General features: G+C 39.0%; 1 protein-coding gene across 2 annotated transcripts in view; it reads left to right on the top strand.

Annotated features, from left to right (window-relative positions):
- Positions 1-24048, top strand: part of gabbr2 (gamma-aminobutyric acid type B receptor subunit 2) — a 444511-nt gene that overhangs the window by 276180 nt on the left and 144283 nt on the right. For both annotated transcript variants that reach the window (XM_003219823.4, XM_062980838.1), the window contains exons 9-12: positions 6678-6758; positions 9780-9930; positions 14497-14629; positions 21765-21872. In XM_003219823.4, the coding sequence (XP_003219871.2) occupies positions 6678-6758; positions 9780-9930; positions 14497-14629; positions 21765-21872 (473 nt within the window). The remainder of the gene's footprint in view (positions 1-6677; positions 6759-9779; positions 9931-14496; positions 14630-21764; positions 21873-24048) is intronic.

Raw genomic sequence — 24048 nt, 5'->3', positions numbered from 1 at the left:
TTTTACTTCAATGTTTTTATTTGTGTGATTAGTGAGTTCCACATGGAGAATTATGTTTATATACATTCCCATTGTTGGTTTTAAAAGCAAAAGAAGCTATGACCTCACAACATTCAGTGAAGCCAGGTCTGAAAAACCCATTGCTCCTATTATATGGCAAAAAGCAAATTCATCATAGAGATACTATCTGAGCTTTAGGGATGTAGAAATGCTAGTTTAAATCACTGGTCCATGTAGTATTTAAACTACTGTTTCGCAATTGGCTGTCCTCCAAGTCCACTGTACTATAGCCCCTACTATACTCTCCAGCACTGGTTATGTTTAACAGGAGTTATGTGAGTTGTAGTATGGCCACACTACAGACCTGGAAATGTCAAAACACAAACATGAGCAGTTTTTATTCATTCAGAGAACATTCTCTGCCAGTGAACATTCTCTGCCTTCACCCAAATGATACTACTTGTCATACAATATGCTTTTTGTAATGTGACTCATGAAAAGTAAAGTCAATTTTAATAACTTTACATGAGGGAATAACCTTATTTGGCCTGAGACAATCTCAGCAAGCCTGGGAATCCCTAGCAAATGGTTATTTCAGTCACCTTGCTTGTAGAAATGAAAAAGTTTCCAAGTTGAATGAGATAGAGAGCGATGTTCCATTTTTATTGGGTTATCTCTTTTGTATGTGTTGCATAGGCAGTATGGAAAAACATACAGCTTTATATAATGCAGTGGGATTAAATGGGGCATACTCTGCTAGATAGTGGTTGTTTTATTCAAGATCACACTCCCAAGCATTTCTGGACCCAGGCCAAAAGTCTAAAACAAGGGCCATCAGCCTTTTCATCCACATGGGCCCTTGCTATTTAATGGTAGAATCATATTGGTCTACTCTAGATGGGATTAGGTCAAATGGTTATGCAGTTGTGCTGGAGGTGGAATATTGAGAGTGGGGCATTTATTTGTGGGATCATAGGATCTGATACATGCACTTTCCCCTTCTGCCTGTTAACAGAAGTTCTGGAAAGAAGCCACTTTTTTCCTGATTTTTACATATTGTAAATTCCTTAATCCAGTTGACTAGAGACAGAAATAGTTCTGCAGTGGAATGCTTCTGCCTGCTGCTGCTCATCCATCAAACACCCTCTCATAACTAATCCTTTTGATCACAAGAATCTTCTCTTCTAAATCCGTCATCTGCACTTATTTAATCTTTGATGCCAGTGGGAAATCAACAATAGCTAAGTTGCAGTTGGAGGGGGTGGGGAATGGCTAATTTTATTTACAGATGAAAGAGCTCTATCATGTAGAGTTACTGAACTGTGGAAAGACAACAGAGATGTGATCTGATTAAGAAATCTCTATAATTTCATGTCTCCAGCATGCTTTCCAATTTTTATTTATAGGATTGTTTTAATTCATATTTACCACACAATTTATTTATTTATGTACTTAATGCTAATTTATGCCATTGATCTAAGGGTCAAGTAGTTGAAAATGTTCTCCCATCAATAGTATGAATTACATTCTGCGCAATTCCGTATCCTTGTGTAGTAGATCTTACTTAGGACAGGATGAGTGGTTGGCATAAAAAAAACCTGAGCAATTGCTTTACCTGACTTGTAGAACTGTGTAAGATAGATCAGTGCTGTTTTTAAAGAGTTTTGGGGTTCCAGAATAAATCCAGAAGAGTAGTTGTTTCTGGCCGATATATTACTTTATGACCAAACTGTTTGGATCTAAGTATATTGACCTTGTTTTTTGGGACTCCAGTTATGAAATAGTAAGCAGCTTAGCCATGAGAACAACTGTTGTAACTTGGCATTACTTTGAAATGGAGAATGGTTGCAGTAGCCAAAAGAAGGAGAGGGGAAATCCTTTTTGTCACTGTGATGGAGCTGTTTACTAAAGTATCTCTTTCCCAGGATTGTTGAACTTGTCTGGCAGCTAATTCTAGAACTAGTCTGCCTAGATTGAAAGACTAAAGATACACAGATGTACATATGGTTAATGCTCACGCCACCTCTCAGGAGTGAGAAGTTCTGGGGGTGGTGCAGCATTTCCTTAACAAGGAAGTTATGGGAAGCTCATGGCACTTCATAATAATTCTATTCTATCCTATTTGTTGTCAATCCACTCCTTTGGGCTTCATGTAAATCTACCATTTGCCAAAATATACGATCCTGTGCTTTTGTTTTCCATTCTGGCCGAATAGCTTATCCATTGGTTCGTCCCATTGAGTATGAGGTCTGCCCAATAATATTCTTGTTTATCTGCAAATGTACAGTTTGAGTTGGGAGAGATGCAGACTTCTTTTCCCACGTTAGATCTCCAGAGACAGGCAGCTGCTAAGGAAGACAATTTCTCTAAACTTGTAAAAGCCATGGCCCAGCTGTCTTTGATCTCATTTGAAAACTGAAGTGTGTTCTTTGGTCCTTTTTATGGGCATCTAAATAGCGCATCTAAATAAATGCTCCATAGTTGTGGAGTGACAAAAGAGAAAGAGGTGTTTTTGCATTGTTTAGAAAATGTAAGGGACGATCCTGCTATCAAAGCAATCGCCCTAACAGAAGAGATATATGACAACTTTATCATGGAGTACTGAAATAAATTTTCAATCATTCTTCTCTGTTATGTCTCACTTGTCCAAACCCAACTTTTGCCGAGACAGACAGAAAACAATAAAATGTGTTAACTGTTGAGGAAAAATGTATTCACTCTACAGCATGTTGCAACAGTTAATTTTCAGCTAGTATACCATGATATACTCAGACTTCAGTAAACATTTTTCTTCTGTTAATGCCTTGAATTTCTGCAACTATTACAAAAGCAATAGTTAACATTTTCACCGAACTATTCATGACAATCTCAAGTTCATTTTCTGAGTCAGTCACTAGCAACTGAGATTCCATCAATGCATTTGTTGAGTTAGAGTTTACTTATTTATTTGTTCCAGTTTGCAACATTTTTCATTTACTTACATTGAATCACATTTGCCATTTTATTTCCCACTCCCACATTCATAACACTGGTCCTAACCTAATCCTTGTTCAAAACAGGGGAGTTCTACTATACTGATCCTCTTATGTTATCCTATTGGACAAACACTGTGGATTGGGAGTAGGAGACACTGTGCCGGGCTGTGGCACAGGCTGGTGAGCAGCCTGCTGCAATAAATCACTCTGACCATGAGGTCATGAGTTCGAGGCCAGCCCGTGGTGGTGTGAGCACCCATAAATAAAAAATAGCCCCCGCTCATTGCTGACCTAGCAACCCGAAAGATAGTTGCATCTATCAAGTAGGAAACAAGGTACCACTTATAAAGTAGGGAGGCAAATTTAACTAATTTACGATGTTGGAATGAGGAAGTGCCGTCACAGTGGATGATGGAGCAGCTGCTCCCCCCTGTGTCTGTCTCTGTCTCGGTTTTATGTGTATATGGGCATTGAATGTTTGCCCTATATGTATATAATGTGATCCACCCTGAGTCCCCTTCGGGGTGAGAAGGGCAGAATATAAATACTGTAAATAAATAAATAAATCTGCAAAGACATTCCAGAGATGGCATTAGGGAATCCTGTTCAGTGTCATGTCTATTATGCTCTAGCATGCTATATGTTTCTACTCTATCCTCTATGCTTTACAATAACTATATGAAGTCACTTGGTGAGATCATTAGAAGGTTTGGGGTGGGTACCATCAATACACTTAAGCTATTCAACTCTACTTGTTCTTGTTGTCATATTCAGCTAAGGTTGGACTCATGCCTATATACTGTAATTGTGTGAGGGCCAATAAACTGAAGCTGAATCTTCAAAAATAGAAGTTTTGTTGGGTTGATTCTCAGGTATAGAAATTAAATGAGCTATCTGACATGAATGGGGTTCCACACCGCTAAGGAGCAGGAATTTTCCAGATTGCTCACACTGCTTAAGGCCAGCTTTGACTGGTCTATCAGGTACCACCATTCATAGAATGGGACAATGTATATATTGATAATGTCCTGATTAGACTACCACAGTAGGCTAGCCCTGCATATAACTTGGAAGCTACAGCTAACACAAAATGTAGCCATTACATGTATCATTGGACAAAAACTGCACAAAAACTGCACGCAACTATTTTTTAAGGAATCGTACTGGCTGCCAATATGAACCAGATCTGAGTTCAAGGTGCAAAGTGATAAGATCAAAACCTTGAGGAGGTTGGGACATCTATGTATGCCTGATCAAGGACTGAGGTCTGCTGCAGGGTCTTCCTCTATGTCCCAGAAGTAGGGAAATGAACTGTGGGAGAGACTCTTCCCTGCTGTAACATCCAGATTGTGGGATGCCTTTCTGTGACAGACCTGATTTGCCCTAATACTAGCATCATTCTGGCACCAAGTAATAACATGAATCCAAATTGAGTTCATTCAAATCTGCACTTTTTTGTTTTTTTCATTGTCCTAAGTAGTTTTAGCTGTCTTGATTTGAATTTTAGTTGCTTCTAGTTTATGTTTTACTGTTTTATGCTGGCCTAATTATTTTATGCTGCCATCAAAGATCATGATATTGGATAAGATATACATATTTAAATCAGTTGACCAATTAATAAATCTGGTTGATTGATTTTTACATATTAGTCACCAAACCTCAACAGTGTCTCTCCTTGTTTCAAGCCAGTAAAATACAAACATAATAAACTAATTGTTGGACTATCATGACACCAACATCTACTGCCCGATATAGTTGTCTCTTTTCACCTAATGGTAGTGCTGGCCCTAGGAAGAGCTTCACTTTCAACAGCACAGCATTCAAAATGTGAAGGGACACAATCCGTCATATTTTACAGTCCTTCTGACAAAAACATTTGACTCTAATTTCTTCCATTGAAATAACTGGTACTCACAAGTGCTTAATTTGGACCAGATTGTGGTAATGCTATTAGAATGAAGAAATGCTTTTCAAATTGGCTTTCTTTATCATGCTTATTTTCAACACATAAATTAATGTGATCGCAGTATGAGGCTCCAGTATAAATTTGCAAGTCACCCCCATCCTCAGTTATTACTAAAGAGAATATGTTTTCTGCCACAATAGGAATTGCCCCTTTCCTTCCTGTATCATAATTGACAGATTTGACATTTTCATCGAGGTACTGGCACAGTGAAAGGAATATTTATTTAGTCTTGATATGCCTAAAAAAACTTCATAGCATTCATCAGTCTTCAGGCCACAGAAGTCTCACTGGTATCTTTTAGTTCTGGTTATCAGTTCTCTGACAGGCAGGAAGTGCTATTTTATCCATTTTTTATCTTGCATAATTTCCCCATTTGCGGTGTTGTTAAAAAGTTATTTCATGTGTATGATATGCAGAGTGGTTGAAGTTGCCAATAACATTGCTTAAGTCCCAGTTAGAATTCACAACACTGCAAATAAATATATTCTGATACTAAATGTAAAACAATTACAGTTAAAGCACCTATTCCCTGCAGCAACAGTGTGGCACTACTATTCCCTTCCCCTCAGCACTCTAATAGTAGGACTGGATCATCAAGTGTCAGCAAGAGAGTGAAACAGGGCCACTCTCAAAATAAGATGGTTTCTAAGTATTGAGAATCATATATACTCTATTTCCTTGTGTATACATCTCTTTTAGAAAAAATATCAACTCCCCAAAACTGGATTATTAATGGGTCACCGTACATTAACTCTTATTTAAATAGGGAACCACCCACTTTTCTGAGTAGAGTGTTGAAAGGCATCCTGGAAGAACCCAAAAGAAGCACCTACACCTTCTACTAACTCTGTCGTTGCACTGCTTCTGGTCTGTTTGAATGCCCGGGTGGGGAAATGGCCCCCTAAAACAACATTGGTGCTGCCCACTTTCCATGGAGTGACACTGAGTTTAGCCACTGGTCTAACTGAAATCCACAATTTTAGCTCTTAAATCTGCCCTTGATTTATACATGGGCTTAATGTATACATGACTACATATAGTGAATTCGCAACAAGAAAGGCAATTCAACACTCCTACCTCAAAAATCACCTTAAGATTCTAAGATATAAAAAAATGGAATCAAGAGAATAAGCAAATCTAAAGTAATTAATCGCATTGTATGGGAAAGGGATTTCAAGGGTTCATATGTCTTTATTCCTGCCTTTGGGGAAAAGCACACATTGGCTGCTGAAAGATAGTTATGGGAAAAATCCTGGATTTTGCCTTTGTATTCAGGTGGAGAGGTGGAGTGGGGGTTGCTTATTCCCTGGAGAGAGAGAAAAATAAAAAAGGGATCATCTAAAAAAATGGGTGTTGTGGGTCATGTTTGAGTCTTGTAATTTATTTTATGGTAGAGGGAAAATCTGGACTCCACACGCCACAAAACTGCAATTTTTGGTGTATGAGGGGCTCTTGAGTTATGGTAGTCATAACTACAGTAATTTCAGCTGAGTGGGACTCCAAAATATTTTGTTCTGTATCAACTGTGCAATGTAGTGGTGGTGATGGCTTGCAATCTAGTTACACTCAAATTCCATTTAATTTGTCTGAGTCATTTCATATGTTACCTTAACTGTAAAAGGTGTTTGTAAGAATGGCAACAATGGGAGAGTCAGGTAAGCAAATATAGCAGCTTTTCTAAATAAGGAATGACTGGACTGACATAAGCAATCACATTTTTTTTTGTTTCACTGCAGACAAAAAAGAAGTGAAGGTGGGAGAATATAATGCTATACTTGATTCACTGGAAATCATCAACAACTCCATCAAATTTCAGGGTAAGACAAGAATATAAAAGAAAGCGCAGGAATGGTATTACAGATTTCTGTGTAATTTTTAGTTTGTATGCAATATAACGTGTAGAAATGTTTTTGTACTGCTACAGAGAAAATCACTAAAATAATCCATTGACTATGGTTTAGATTCTGTCTCATCTCAACCAAAGTTCCACCCACCCAATATTTTCTGAGTAATATAATACCAAGTGAAAAATGGGCTGAAAGAAGGTACTGTGGAGTCTCCCCCATTTGCAGCAATTGGCCTTTGGGAGGTAGACTGTCTCCCACAAACACTGGAAAGGCTTCTTCCTTCTCTTCCTCCCCCTTATCTCCCCCCCCCCCCCCGCGCAACCATTTCTGGTCGTTCCCTGAGGTGCACAGCATAGTCTGTTCACACTGACTGGCATCAGAACCTGATCTGATGGCACAAGTAATCTTGTGAGTTTAACAGATAAGGAATTCCATGTTTGTTAGACTGGAAGTAGGATTTTTCTAGGGCCCTCCAAGATTTATGTTCTGTAGATTATTAAATTATTTTAGAATCTTCATTTTCTTCCAAGCCTTTCCTTCCCATTCCACTAGTATCGGCTCAAAACTCTAAGATGTCAACTATACAGTATTATGTAAACTTCCTGCCATCAAGAAACAATCCCGCATTTCACTAGGGAGCCCATGTGCATTTCTGCAATAGAAGCAAGCAACAGCAGGGTACGATTTTTCCAGGTGCGTCAAATATTCTATTCCCAGGAGTCTATGCATTTTGCAGGCTCTGAAAAAGGGTAGGAAGATTATCTCATTAAGAATGAGAGATCCCAGAGTAGCTTCAGTCCACTGTAGCTGCCTAAAACCCAGCTTCCTGCAGCACTAGGGTGTGTGGGGATGGGGGGCAAACATCTCCTGGACTCCTTACCATCCTCATCTCCTTATTTATGGCTTAAGGCTGGTTGCATTTTAAGGAATATGTTGTTTAATGCACCACAAAAATTAGACCCAATTTTGTCACAAATTGGGTCATTGGAACAGACCCACTTTGCAGGGAGTGGTGTCTGTGTCCCTATCTGATCTAATGCAGGGGTCTTATTAACAGATTTTGTGGATGTAGGCAACCAGTATAACATCCAGTTTACAGACAGTTCTAGCAAGAGAATCACATAGAGACAACCATCCATGTGGAATCCAACGTCTATTATGGCTCTCAGGAAGTGTACTTGCTTAGAAATTAATTCCCATCATCCATCAAGTAGATAACAAGTACATAGCACACAGTTATTTTCTTGTGATGTATTACTTCTTGATTCTGGGTACTACTGATATACTGTAAGGCAATCCTAAGAGAAGCTCGTTGGCTTCCTACCATGTAATATTGTTGTTATGTTTATACCCCACTTTTTATCTCCACAAGAAGATTTAAGACCAAAGCTTTAGTTTCCATATTTTTGCTTTTATACGGGTCTGTGATTGATTCAGAATTTTCAGTCAAGGGAGGAGACATAAACCCAAAGAATACTAATTCTTACATCTCCATTCAACATTAATTTTCAGTGGTACCCCTGAAACCCTTCCCAAAGGCAAAATGAATTCAGGGAGAAGGACTAGGAAATAGAAACTGCTCCTAGGAAATAGGAGGGGGCTGGGATGTGTGAAAGAAATACACTTTTTCTTTCCTTGGATAATATTTTCAGAACTAGTACATCACTTACACATTACAGAGATATAGTGCTATTTTTCCACTTAAACTGCCTTGGTTCCATCCTATAGTGTCCTGGGATTTGCAGTTTAGACAGGGGCATGTAGAATTCTCAGCCTGAAAGCTTTTTTAGTGCCTTTGATTAAACTACAAATCCCAGGATTCTGTGGGATGTTGCCATGGCAGCTAGAGTGGAATACATCACTATAATTGCATTGTGTGAAAGAGCTCCAGGGGCTCTTCCACACTATGTGCTTCTGCTCCCAGCAAGGATGCATTGCCCCCCAGACATCTGTGTCTCAGTGCTGCCAAACATCAGTGCTGATTTTCCCCTTGCAGACATTCCTCATAATTTTGCAAATGTCTGAGGAAATAGCTACAGGCACAATGAACACTAGTTCAGTGCCACAACTTCCTCAGCCACAGCGGCACAGCTATAGGAAGCTAGTGATGTGTATATTCAAGCAAGAATAGCATATCTAGTATTGAAATCTGACATTGGACAATCTGGTACCATTATTCAATAAATGAGGTGATACAGTGTGCAGTTTTATTTGCATGAATACAATAAGTATTTAAATTGTGGCTCTTACCGAAGGGAATATTTAAGAGCCTGGGCACTTGTCCATCTCTGAATGAATAAATAATAAAACGTATACACGTCCTGACACTATTCAAAATATGTAGAATACACTTCCAGGTTTAGTCACTGGCATCTCAAGTTTAAAAGCCCCAGGTACTCATAGATATGATTTTCCTGTACATAAATAGCATACAAGTGAAGCTGTATGTTGCATTATAAAACCCAAATGACTTTAATGAACTCATTTTTTAAAAAGGATTTCAGACTGCCCATCAGTGTAGAATAGAGCTAGGCTTGCCAGAGAGCAACCTGGATAATATTTCTGCAACTTTAGTTTAGAAGAAAGAATTTCAGCAAGTATTGCTTGTTATCTGGTTATACAAATAGTAAAATTACTGGAGCCTTCCCAACGTTAACTCCTGGTTTAATTCTTCTGGGCCTTAAATGACCCATGTGGACCAAACCGAGAGCTAAAAAATTGAGAAGAGGTTCCTTGGTGCTATCAGAAACATTCATGGGATCACAAATTGCCTTCAAACCATAATTTCCCATCTGTGATTTAGGCAGTACTCAAAGTACTGAGGAACTCATAACCTTGGTCCAGTAGGGAATAGCTTATACTTATCAAGGGAAAATCTTTAACAAGAAAAATAAGTGTATAAAACTATTCTGGCTGTAAATTTGTTGGTTTATTTCCCCACGAATGCTACATTTATATAAGATTAACTCTCCTTTTCTTTCTGGCATTCAGGGATAGAACCGCCAAAGGACAGAACCATTGTCCAGCCACAACTTCGCAAAATCTCTCTTCCTCTCTACAGCATTCTTTCCGCAATCACTATCCTGGGAATGATCATGGCTAGTGCTTTTTTGTTCTTTAACATCAAAAATCGAAATCAGAAGTAAGTTGAAAATCAGTGTGAGGGACCTTTTTCTGTATTATGGGTAACTTGCTGGGTACTGAAAGTTATTTTGCCGCTGCTAATGGATTTTAAATGTAATTGCCTGTGTTTTACTGCTTGTTGTCCCTAGTTTTTACATGAACAAAAAGGAGTGTTCTTTACCTACATTGATTTCCCTCTAGAGCATTAGTTCATCTGCACCGGTGGTTCCCAACCTTTGGTCCTCGAGGTGTTTTGCACTTCAGCTCCCACAGTTCCTAAGAGCTGGTAAACTGGATGGGATTTCTGAGAGTTGAAGTCCAAAATACCTGGAGGACCAAAGGTTGGGAACCACTGATCTACACTGTAGAATTAATGTAGTTTGACAGCACTTTAGCTGCAGTGTCTCAATTGTGTGGAATTATGGAAGTTGTAATTTTACAAGGTCTTTGACCTCCTCTGTCAAAGAGAATGCTGGTGCCTCACCAAATTACATTTGTCATGATTCCATAGTATTGAGTCATAGCAGGCAAAGTGCTGTCAAACTGCATTAATTCTACAGTGCATATACACCCTGCCTTAGGCATCATCTACACTGCCATATAAGATCCAAATTATCTGCTTTGAACTGGATTATATTAGTCTACACTGCCATATAACCCAGGGCCTTTCTAGACAGGGCCCAAAATGTAGGCCCTGTCAGACTTTTACCTGAGGCATCCAAACGACACCTCAGTAAAAGAGGATTAATTTGTGACAAAGCCAGAAAACCTTGACTTGTCCTGAATTAAATAAATACTCCATGAGACCTGGGCCCCATTAGAATGAAGTACGAGCTTCCACAGTACCAGGAGTCTGTTCCCACACCAATCTCACTTCTTCGGGCTTTCAAAAGCCTGTAGAAGCGAGGAGGGTGCCCACCCCCTTCCCACCCCCCGAAAAGCCCCTAAAATAAGAGAAAACTTATCAGGCAACCATGAGGCCTCTCCAGCAGGCCTCCTGGTGTGTAGAAATGATGTGTCAAGAGGTGGAGGGGGGCAAGGAGGATAATCTCTCCAGCCCCTCCCTTTGCCTTCTGGTGCATTATTTCTATGTGCCAGGAGGCCTGCCAGAGAGGCATTGTGGCTGCCTGGTAGGTTTTCTCTTATTTTAAGGGCTTTTCGGGGGGAGTGGGGTCAGTGCCCCATTGCCTCCCAGAAGTTACCAGGAGGACATGCAGACACCAACAGGGAAAGCCTGTTGTTTTTGGGCATGGGAATGGGACTTGCACCCACTTCAGAGCAGGTTTCTTTAACCTACCCCAAAGCGAGTTTAAGTCCTGTCTGGAAGCACCGCCAGTTCAAATCAGATAATCTGAATGTTATATGGCAGTGTAGATGGAGCCTTAATTTGTGAGAAGTAACACCTGAGTCAAAATGTATGTATGTATGTATGTATGTATGTATGTATGTATTTGCAGTATTTATATTCCACCCTTCTCACCCCGAAGGGGACTCAGGGCAGATCACAATGTACACATACATGGCAAATATTCAATGCCATTAGACATACAAACAGAGACAGAGATGAAGACACAGAGGCAATTTAACATTTTTTCCAGCTTCCAGGCTTCATGAGGTATGCTCAATTCCGGCCACAGGGGGAGCTGCTGCTTCATCATCCACTATGACACCAAGTGCTTGATGGATTGCTTCTTCATTCCTTTCTGCATGCTGCTGGACGATTTTTATGGTGTTGTAAATTAGTTAAATTAGCCTCTCCGCATAAGCGGTACCTACATTTTCCTACTTGATAGATGCAACTATCTTTTGGGTTGCTTAGGTCAACAACAAGCTGAGTTATTTTTTTAATGGTCGAGTGCTCACTCTGATGCTGGCTGGCTATGAACTCATGACCTCTCGGTCAGTAGTGATTTATTACAGCTGGCTACTAACCAGGTGCGCCACAGCCCAGCCAATGTAGGACTATTACTCTAATATTGTCATTTCCTTCTCCTGTGTGAATTTTAACATTTTGTTTGATGAAGAAGCCAATGAAGCTTGCAAAGCTTGCATGATGTGTTTTGTGCATTTTGGTTGGCACAATAAAGGTATCACTGCTTTGTGGATTTTGTTGTATTTTGCTGTTAGGCAAGAGTTACTTGAGTAGATAATTATCACCAACAGCACCTTTCTCTCTTTCTTCCTCCCCATTCAGATCATTCATGACAAAAATCTGAACTGATTGCTTGTAGGATTCTTTTGAAATTAGACCAAGTAGGGCATGAAATTAGCCTTAAGGTTGAAGTTTGCCTTTTGGTGGCTATCTTTTACCTTACCTCTCCCTGCCCCCTTCTCATAAATTACTGTGATTAGCACTAAAATCTATGTGCTGGTCATGATCCAATCAAATTTAATCACCTCTAAGATTGTAGACTTTTGTATCTCTTTAGAGAAAGAGGTCTACTCTTACTGAACTCAGATGGACATATGTTATGGTCTGCATGTTACTTTCAGCAGAAGAATTAGATACATACTTTCACCCCTCCTATTGAAACCAGTGCCTTAAAGGTGCTTAATTTTGGTTGGATAATACCTAATATTTTAAAATAATATTCTATTTAATTGATGTTCCTGTATAATATCTTTGTGTTGGAACGTTTTATTAAATCCTTTTATTCTGTTAGATCAAAATTAGTGTTTTCCACTGTGTATTATTAGCATAATCCCCAGCTAATTAAACCACTGTGTAATGTAAGGAGTTGCTTTAGTACAGGAGATCAAAGACATTTAGCCATAATAATGCTCATCTAAACTTATTTATAAAGCAAGCACATAGATTTGCATATTTCCCCAATTTGCACAGAAAGCTGCTTCTCTGATCCTGCGTGAGATGGTTCAGTCTTAGGCTGTTTCCCGACAGAGCCGTTCACAAGTGTCAGTGTGCTGAAATGGCATTGTCGCCTCTTCTAGGCCATATAGGGACAGCTGAAACCTCTAAAAGCCTATAGACAGCAGATCCTGTCTGATCTTGGAAGTCATGCAGGGTCAGTCCAGGTTAGTACTTGGATGGGAGAATGCCAACAAATAACAGGTCCTGTAGGCTATATTGCAGAGCAAGGAACTAGAAAACCCGCCTCTGAGTATTCATTGGTTAAGAAAAGCCTTTGATATTTTTGGGGTTGTCATTAGTTGACAGAATACTTGAAGGTGCATGCAAGCACACACAGCCCTCTCTTTGTGTTCTTATTCCTATAGAACAAGATATAAAAGAAACCAGTAATATCTATGAAAGTAGAAATGGAAAAAAAAAGTCATAGCATTATATTTTGTGGGTCCACTTTATCAGATACATTGATAGTATCCATGAAAGTTTATGCTATCAATTTCTTCTTGTTATTTGTTCATTATATTTTATTATATTTAAACGTTTATAGGATGTGCCTTTGCTATCTGCTGGGGTTTGATTCCAGGACCCTCCACAGATACCAATATCTGTGGATGTTACAGTCCCATTATATATTGTGGTGTCCCTAGTGTCCCTTTTATAATATTGCCAAATGCAGGTTTGCTTTTCAGATTCTATTACCTTTTGGTGAATATTTTCAAGCCATTGATGGTAGAATCTATGGAAACAGAATATGGAGGGCCAACTGTATTTGAGGTTAAAACACAATTACATAAATTATATTAAAACACCATTGAAATTTTAAAATTATAAAATAATTTTAAAATAGAACAATACAATAAACATACAGAACATGGATCCCATTTTAAAAAACTCCTGCAACCATTTAATCATTAATTGCCTCTTTGAATGAAAAGAACTTTGCTTTCTGGCAAAAGGAGACCAGATCTTTCCATCTTTGGATGGAAAGAAGGCCCTGTCCCAAAGATCTTATAGGTAAAGGTTTCCCCTTGACATTAAGTCTAGTTGAGTCCGACTCTGGGAGGTGATGCTCATCTCCATTTCTAAGCTGAAGAGCTGGTGTTGTCTGTAGACACCTCCTAGGTCATGTGGCCAGCATGGCTGCATAGAGCACCATTACCTTCCTGCAAAAGTGATACCTATTGATCTACTCACATTTGCATGTTTTTGAACTGCTAGGTTGGCAGATGCTGGGGCTAACGAGAGCTCACCTTATCCTGTGGATTCGAACAGCCAACAAGTTCTGCATCTTAATGGTTTAACCTGCTGCACCACCTCATATAAAAAGATATTCCTTGTTAGCCTTGATAATACTTTTGGATTCCTTTATGTCTTTTAAAATAGACAAAAATAGACTAACACGGCTACCTCTTTGAACAGTGTAGACGAGTCTTTTTTTAATTGCTCTTGTTCTTCCAGGTGTTTTGTCGTCTGCAATTTTAACAGTGAAATCACACGCTATTGCTAGTTCTTCGTTAATTGTAATCTTCTAGTGTTATTGGCTTTATACAGAGTAGTTCTTTTATGTCTAATGACTTTTCTTAGGTTCTTCTCTAAGACCCTTTCAGCACATCTCCCCTACTCAGACTCTGTTTTGTGAAAGAGCTGCCATCTCATTTGGGGTTGCTCTTTTTATTATTGTTGTTACTGCTATTTATTGTGACTGTCTTCTCTTCACAGGTTAATAAAGATGTCCAGTCCTTACATGAACAATCTCATTATTCTTGGTGGGATGCTCTCCTATGCATCTATATTCCTTTTTGGCCTTGATGGGTCTTTTGTCTCTGACAAAACATTTGAGACCCTTTGTACTGTAAGTAACTCTGAAGCATTTTAATAGAAACAGATCAGCTTTTGTAATAATTATATTGCAATGTGCTGTTAAAGGAGGGAAATTTCTACTCAAGGAACCATGTCTGTGCTGCAATTATTTCAACCCAGTCTGTTCATACTGAAGAAGCTGGTAAAGCTCTTTGTTGAATGGAAGCTATATTTTTCTGGACAATTCTTGGCTTTCCTTCTTGAAACCTATCTTTCTATTATTACTGCTACTACTACTACTACTACGTACCACCACCACCACTACTACTACTACTACTACTACTACTACTACTACTACACTTTATTTATATCCCACTTTATCTCCCTGGAGGGACTCAGAGCTGATTATAGTATACATATAAGGCAAACATCCAATGCCTTTTACATTTTCCATGCTTGCTGTCCATAGACATTTCCGATCTTTTTTTGCCGTCATGTCTGCATAGGGTGCCCCTTTACCTTCCTGCCCAGATGGTTCCTATACTTGCATCGCATGCTTTCGAACTGCTAAGTTGGCAGAAACTAAGGCTGACAGTCGGAAACTCACCCTGACTCATGACTTCAAACTGCTTGGACTCCCTGAACCATCTTTGAAGTGGCAGGGAGTCCAGCCATTCCAAAATGGTAAGATGCCACTGAGGAGCCAGCTTATGAGACCCCCTCAAGTGACATGAGGTATAATCCCCTGTTGTCACCTCCTTCAATTTTACAGCCATGACAAAGTTCCCACAAGAAGGTAAGTGGGGTGGCAGCTGGGAACAGCTATGACCGGTGGAAGGGAATGACAGTCAAGATTTCTTTGGCCTGTTCCATTTGGCTAGATCCAGCCACCTGTCTTGACTATCTCTAAGTCAGGACAGAACCCAAATCCTAATGCAAGATTTCAATTTTCCCTTGAATTAGATTAACCTGGGGCCAGGCTGCATTAAGGGAGCCTTATCCCTGGTTAAGAATGATCAGTCCTTTGTGGTGTTTAGCTTCTATGGAACTGATTCACTACCTAAATGATCAGTGTAGTGATAGGAAAGATAACAGTGACAGTCCAGCTTGGCCAAATTAGTTTTGGGTCAGTTGGATTATCTGGACTCCATCCCTGCCACAGGTTTGGGGTAAAGTGTCTGAACACTACTGTAGCCAGCCTGCAGCTTTTTTGCTCTAGATGGCCCCATTTTTTTTTACTAGGTTTAGATGAATCCTCATAAGCCCAAAGTGCCTGAGAGAAAAGCTTGTCATAGAATTGAAGAGATTTCCAAATGTTTTTTATTTTAATTTGTGTTTTTGCTTTGACGGATTGTTTTGTATTTGTGCCTATTGGCATTTTGTCCCATATGTAAGCTGCCCCGAGTCCCTTCTGAGAGATGGTGGCAGGGTATAAGAGTAAAGTTATTTATTTTATTGTATGACACAGCAAACAAGATAGATATGCTGGATTTCATTTCACAAAATCACAAGTCGAACACTTCCCAAGTGTCTAGGACTGTGTGATGTATTTTCGGATGATGCGTGCAGATCCCAGTACTCACCAGTTCTTTGCTGCTGGCAGGTGGTACTTGAGGCATAAGTTCCAATGAATCATTTGGACCACATAGTTGTGCCTCTGTTTGTAGTCTGTCTGTGCGATTTTCTTACAGCAGCTGAGGATATGATCAATGGTTTCGTCGGTTTTCTTGCAGAGTCTGCATTTTGGGTCATCAGCTGATTTTCGATCTTGGCCTTAATTGCATTTGTTCTGATGGCTTGCTCCTGGGCTGCTGATTCTAGACATCCATCGACAAGTGGGCTACGGAATCAAAATACAAATGAACAGTCACAGAAATATACAATGCCAAAAAACCACACAGTTATGAAAAGCTATTACAACTCTGAACCTCAAAAGCACCGCTATCAAAAAAGTTATTTATTATTATTATTATTATTATTAGTAGTAGTAGTAGTAGTAGTAGTAGTAGTATTCAGGCATAGAGCCTCGACAGAAGTAGACCTACATTGTGTAACGGGATCTGGCAGGTTCTGTGCCTGAAGTGAGATCAAACTGTTTTATAATGGGCAAGTTTGTCTGTCTGATTAGGCCAATAAAAGACCATCAACAAAGTGGTATTATGTGAATTCACCTTCATCAACAAAGTGGTATTATGTGAATCAAAGCTGCATCTTCAGTAGGAAAAGTTATGGCAATTGTTTTTTTGGGATTCAGACAGAATCCTGCTAGCCTTGCCTAAAGGAACCACCACTAATTCGGAAACATATGTGGAAACTCTTTAAGAAACCTCAAGCTTGCATGCATCATGTTAGTCCACACTGATGGAAACAAGATCTTTTGCTGTAGCATGTATGATAATATCCTGTCTTATGTCAGTTGGCAAACCCAGTGTGAGATTGAAAAACCTGGGTGGGCAGTTTCCACACCCACCTTATAGCCCTGATCTGGCACTATCAGACTGCCACCTATTTGGCAAACTGAAGGTCTCCCTGCGAGGAACAAGATTTGAAGAGGATAAATCCCTTGTGGCAGGCATGTAGCCCGGGGGGGGGGGGGCTTGAGGGGCTTCAGCCCCCCCCCCAAATTCTCAGGGTGGTCTGCGAGAAGGCCTTACATTTATTATTTAAACTGTTACGTTTATTCATATCATGATCTGATCACCATGTTCAATATATCCCATATGCATGGGGGAATTGGGATAATTATACAAAAGGTTTGCTAGGGTAGATCCTCTCTCACTGAGACTCAGCCCCCCCCCCCCCCCCCCAAATCAAAATCCTGGCTATGGGCCTGCCTTTTGGCAACTTCTATACAGTGGCTCAGACAAGCCGATCCAGAGTTTTACCATGCAGGCATACAGGCCCTAGTTCCAAGGTTGCTGTATAAATAACAAAGGTATAGAGTAAAATTTAGATTAAATATATATATTGCATTACTTTTAGAGGGGCCCTCATATCACTGAGAAATCCAAGACTTCGGTGTACCTATGTGCCATTAGTGTCTCTGAAAAAATGTGAAAGAAATCCGTTATGTCCAGAGTTAAAAGGTTAGTGCAGCTGAAAGGCTAAGTAACCAAATGCCAGAATACAGCAATTAATGCCCTTAGCAGCCTTAATTATACAGTGTGACATAAGATTGGAAAAGGAACTGAGACCTTTACAGATTTAAAAGAGGACACCTAACAATAAGGAGAAAATGGAAATGTTAAAAGATGGTAAATAGACTTAAAATGTGGGTTGAAGGGGACAGGAAATTAAAAATCCTTTCTTTTTAAACATTAAAAATTAATTATCTATGAATTTTAAATGGGGTTTCCGTTGAATTAATTGATTTTGGAATTTCTACTATTTTATAAGCATATTAGCTACTGAGGCCAGGAACTGCCAGTCCGCATTCTCCTGGGTTTTTGGCATTGAAGTTTTCTTAACCTTAACTTTTAATTTAGCAGAGATAGTCTTTATAGCTAAGATTATGGCTGTCCTGCTTGCAAGCAGGCAAACCTGCTTGCTTTGTTCTTTATATAAATTTTACACAACACATTATGGATAGTGGAACTTTGATAGCATTTTAACAATAGATTTTATCCTACACAATCCTGGATTTGTAGTTTCATGAGGTATTTTGAATTCTTTGCTAGAGAGCTCTGGTACATTTTTCAGAATTATGTCAATAGAATGCTCTGGCAGGAGATCCTCTGTATTTCATTGAAATACAGTGTTCCCTCACTTATTGTGGGGGTTAGGTTCCAGGACCACCCACAATAAGTGAAAATCCGTGAAGTAGGGACGCTATATATTTATACATTATTTTAGTAGTTATACACTATTTTAAGTCTTTATCAACCAATCGTGTGTTGATAAATCACCTCCTTCTCTCCCTGTTGCTGCTTGGACTCCTTTTCTCTCCCTTCAGCTTCTCCTTCTTCCCTTCCTTAGGCTGTAAATTGTAATGTTTATTATTTATAATATTCTTTTAGAGTTTATTGAAAAACTGCGAAACAGCGAATCCGCAAAAAGCAAACAGCGAAGTAGTGAGGGAACACTATACATATACCAGACAGGAACATTTTCTACTAGGAAACACACCATTATGCAACCATTAATATTAAAAGTGAATTCAGTTGCAAAGTTATGACTAGTGATATAGAGGAACCAAGACTGACAGGGTTAAAGTCTTGGGACATTTTTATTAGTGGGAGCTATGGCATCATTTGCCATCCCCTTGGATCCCCCAAGAATTAGAGGGGAAACCAATTTTCCCAGCAATTATGCCACCAATTATGTATTGTTAAAAATGTATTGTTCTTGCAAAGTGTTACCTGGTAGAGATGAAAACTGCTACAAATTGTGTTAAATCATCTCAACCTCCTTCAATTTTGCAGTCTTTATGGTAGTCTTGTTACAACCCTACTTATACCCTTAGTCTAAACAGGTTTTAGCCAGCGTTTAGGCATGTTACCCAGTGCCTGTTTGAAATGAGCTATTATTATTAATTTATTATTATTATTATTATTATTATTATTATTATTATTATTATTATTATTATTATTATTATTATTATTATTATTAAAAATCTCTATCCCTTGTAGGAACTGGAATATGGTGTAAAACATGGAGGCACACTTCTGTGAAACTTTTGTAAGAAACACATCCACCCAGACTTTCAGACACCAGGGAGGCAAAAGGAAATGGTGGTATGGTGGAAGCAAGGGAAGGTGGGAGTGCCAGGATAGGGACAGTGAGCAGAGCAAGTGGGGAGTGCAGGAAGCAGGAGAAGGACACACAGGAAGGGTGAAAGATGAGGCAGAGGAATGAAGTAGCAAGGAAAATCGTGAGCAATCCAAGTGGCAGGGGGAAAAAAATCAGGGAAGAATAGCATTGTGGAGGTGTGAGGAGAGGCAAACAGGGGAAGGATAGGGAAGAGAAATGCGTAGTGCTGGGGTTATTGTACAATGGGTTCATGGTGTCTGCCGGGGTTAAGTTCCAAACCTCATGGATGCTCAAGACCCATTATATACAATGGTGTAGTAAGACGGTGTCCCTTACATAAAATGGCAAGATCAAGGTTTGCTTTTTAGAATTAAAAAAAAAAATACTTTCAAGTGGTGGATGGTTGAATCCTTCAATGCAGAATCCATGGATATGGAGGACTAACTGTATCAGAAACAAGAAAGAGGCATTGAGAAGAGGTGAAGGTGAAGCCAAGGAGGGAATACCGATAAAAGGGAGTGAGCAGCAAGATGCAAGAAACAAGCAATATGAACATTGCGAGAACTGAGATAAAGTGAAGGACGAAGTAAGATGGAATGCCAGCAGCATTGGATAAAAGATTGCACCTAGCAAGATCTTGCCCTTCCAAATTAATCACCACATTGCTGATTATGGTGGTGAATAAGAAACAAGAAGAATGCTTTAGCATGTTCGGGCAAACCACAAGGTTTTTAAATTATGTGAAAAAAGTGGCAAGAAATGATGAGGGTAAATCCATATGCAGCATCCAAATCCAATATCTCAGCATGTTTAGGTGGCTTAATCTTGCTCATTTTAATTGATACAAGATTGTATCCTCTAGATAAGAAGAAAATCATTGGTAAATATAATACTGTATGAAAAGATTCCAGAGTCAGCTCTTCAGAGGTGATCATGAACAGAGACCTTGATTCAGTTTAATTTGTATGCAGTTCATTGTGGTTAACAACTAGTGATGGTGGCATCCAGATCAGTAGACCTAACAATGAGAAATTTACCAAGAGATTCCTTGCCATGACTTTGTTATGATATAGAATTGTCAATGTTGCTAAATGTCACCCCTATTCTTTGTTTTCTTTCATTTAAATATAATGAATTGGAATTCTTCCTTTAGGAATCTTGGATTCCATATTTTGTATATAAAATAAGAGATTGAAAAGTATGCATTACAATTCAGATGGAAGATGTGTATACACTATTTGCTATTCTGTTTGCACTCACCTGGGAATACAGTGGGGCTACATTTAAATAAATAGGCAGAGAAGGATTGTAGGGTTAAATCGTATCACTACCATAAGACTTCCCAACTTTATTTTTAAACTGCTTTTGTATTGGATTGATTTCCAGACTGTTTACAATCATTTCAAAAGTAAAGACAAAACCTGGCCTCTTTCTGTCAAGATACCAGTGGCTGAATATATACCTTTACTTTTGAATTCAACATACTATTTTATTGTATGTGGTAATTACAGGAAGTTGAATTCAATTGAGAGGGAAGAAAAACAATGTGATTTCAAATGCTACACCATCTGAGCTGAAAGGATCTGTGCCTGTGTGTTGGGCTTTTTAAATCCATTCCCCTCCTCAGAATTCAAGAATTTGCTTTTATTAACCCAATTAAGATGGTGTTTATGTTTCACTCTTAATGTTTATTGATAATGTTTGTCTGGTGCCTTGTTTTTCTTCTTAGAACAATAGGGTTGCCTATGGTAATGTGCCTGGTGAAAAATAGAGCACAAAAACTGCAGCATAAATGCTAATGATGCAAGGGGTTTTTTTTAAACTGCATCATCAACATTGCCAGCTGAACACTCTGTCCCACATTTAAAATTGCTGGGATGAAAAGCAGACAATTTTTCATTATTTTCAGATTCCTGAGCTTCCTTTTCTACCACATTGTCCAAGGTACATTCCTTCTTTTATAGAGCCCTTCCTTAACTTAAATTTGATTTCTTCTTAAAGGCTTTCCATTTATATATTGTACTTTAATAAATGAGAGTTAAGACTTTAATTCTGTCCTTCAGTTCTTTTCATATTCATGGAATTCAAAGCGCTTCACTGAATTGCTAGCCAATTTTCTACACAGAAACACATCCGTTATTTCCCATTTGGGTTTGTAGCTACAGTATTTGGCTTAGGTCAGGTTCAGATAGAGAGAATTGATGGGTGAAAACTTGGATCTTATTCGGAAGAAGAGTTGATATTGCTCATATTTTGGGTTTGTGGGCCTGCTGCTTAAACACATAAATATGTTTGATATAAGGTTGAGGTTGGGAAAATTACTTTTTAAAATCATAGCTTTCAGAATTCTTCTGTTGTCCAAAGGAGTAGCTTTTTGAAACTCTGAAGAAAAGTTTGATTCATCCTTTACTTAAATTATGCTTTTTTATTTACTTCAGGTCCGAACTTGGATACTTACAGTGGGCTACACAACTGCATTTGGGGCAATGTTTGCGAAAACATGGAGAGTCCATGCAATTTTCAAAAATGTAAAAATGAAGAAAAAGGTAAGTTTCAAAACCAAATCCCAATAATACATGCTTCAATACCCCCCCCCCCCCCCCGAGTTCCCCCTCTCTTTCTTGAAGAAGGAAAGATTGCATTGGAATCAGTTTGGTGAAGAAAGGCTTCTCTAATTTGCCTGTTACATTGTTTTCTTGTAGGCAACTATGGTATAAACAGGGGTCCTTAAACTTCTAAAGCTGAGGGCTGGCCCACAGTCCCTCAGACTGTTGGGGGACTGGACTATAGTTTGAAAAAAACCATGAGTGAATTCCTATGCACACTGCACATATTTTATTTGTAATGCAATTTTTTTAAAAAAAGAAAGACCGATACAGTATTTAAAATGATAAACAATTTTAACCAATATACGCTTGCCAGGATTTCAATGGGAAATGTAAACCTGCTTTTGGCTGATGAGATAATCAAGTTGTTGTGTGTCTTCAGATTGTTTCAGACTTAGGGCAACCCCACGTTTAAAGTTTAGGACAGGGTAAATGACCTTGGAGGGTCACATCTGGCCCATGTGCCTGGTATAAAGTGTCATGAGTTAAAAACAGTGATTGAAGTGATCTGAAGATGCTAGCCACAGATGCAGGTGAAACATCAGGAGAAAATGCTGCTAGAACATGGCCATAGTCTGGAAGCCACACAACAGCCCAGTGATTCTGGCCATAAAGGCCTCCGATAATGATTGAATTATTAACCTGACTTGAGATGTTATGTAATAGCTAATTGATCATTTAAGTCTTGTCCTTCTCTGTAAGACATGCAACATCCTTTTTTTTGTATTTGGAAGCTTTTATTGACGGTCACCTTCCTATCTTTCTAAATGAGTATATTAATATTTGAGATTTTTAACTTTTGCAGTGCAAAAACTGCTTCAATACTACTCATTCTCAGTTTCTTCACTGCTCACCTCCTTGCTTGTTTCTTTTTATTCTTGTTTTTAAATGTGTGTGTGTGTGGGGGGGGGGGGGTAATATTAATATTTTCTTGTGGAGATCTCCATGGGAGCCTAGCTCTTCCATAGCAGTTTGCTATTTAAATATGATGGGGTGCATCCACCTCAATTTCTTTTGTATTTCATCTCCCAATTTCTAGAATATAGTTACGAAGCAATCCATACCATGGCTAAATGGGGAAGCCCTACTTCTTTAAATTTTGTATTGTGTGTTCATTGGATAGCAAATACATTGTTAAAGAGATACAGAACATGCCAGTCAGCCGAGTACAAAATTTATGGGATGTAGTTGAACTGGCAATTGGAATTGTGCTATATTCATGTTATCAGAAGACAGCAAACCTCTTTGTAAGTGTGCAAGTAATTGAAGGTTTGGTGTTGTGTCTAAGCTTGGGATGGTGGTTTATTGCTCATGTAAAAACCAGGAATCAGTGACAAACATTAACCTTAGTTTTCAATTCTTGCTTATTAGAGAAGGCACAAAGCAAGATGTATACTTACATTTTTTTTATTACCTTGTTAATTTAACCAATCCCACTTGCAGGAGGAACCTTCTTAATGCCCATGAGCACTGAACTAGAACCCTCTACAGTTCTGATATTTTGTTATATGTTAACATAATGGCCCTTTCAGAGTTTCAGCTTGTACTTCCTGGGGAGGAAACTTGCTTCAGGGATTACCTAGTAGATATTAATCCAATAGGAGATACTTGAGAGTAGGGTTCTTTAAAACATTCCCAAGAGTTTTCTTTTCTCTTTTCAGGATGATAGTGGAGCTGTCTATGATGGGTCGCATTGTAAGATAGAAGCACTGGAGTATGAATGGGATGTGCAGTTCAGATAGATTCTGGATGTTAAATAACATGTTCTGCCAATGTGGGTGTGATGTATGACTGATGCTGTGTAGTTTTGTCCTGGGCATGTTGCCATTGTCCTCATTTTTGCCATCTAAGCTATCAATCTACTGCCAAAAGCTTTTCTCTCTTTTCATCTCACTAGTTGGCACTACTTCTATTATCAGGCATGGCATTGAGAACGTTTGGCCTTTTGTCAAACAGAGGCTATTATTGTCTCTGCCAATTCACAGGCTGAGGAACTGGAGATTCATCTCTGGTGGGTACTGGTGGTGGAATATGCTGAGGTGATGAGAAAAACCAAGGGGTGTGAAGTCTCAGAAAAGGGAGCATTTCTTGCCCTGCATGTGCCATTTGTAGATTG

Source organism: Anolis carolinensis, chromosome 4 (assembly GCF_035594765.1).
Source record: "Anolis carolinensis isolate JA03-04 chromosome 4, rAnoCar3.1.pri, whole genome shotgun sequence".
Lineage (NCBI taxonomy): Eukaryota > Metazoa > Chordata > Lepidosauria > Squamata > Dactyloidae > Anolis > Anolis carolinensis.
The sequence above is the reverse complement of the archived record's forward strand: the minus strand, read 5'-3'. Positions and strand labels throughout refer to the sequence as shown.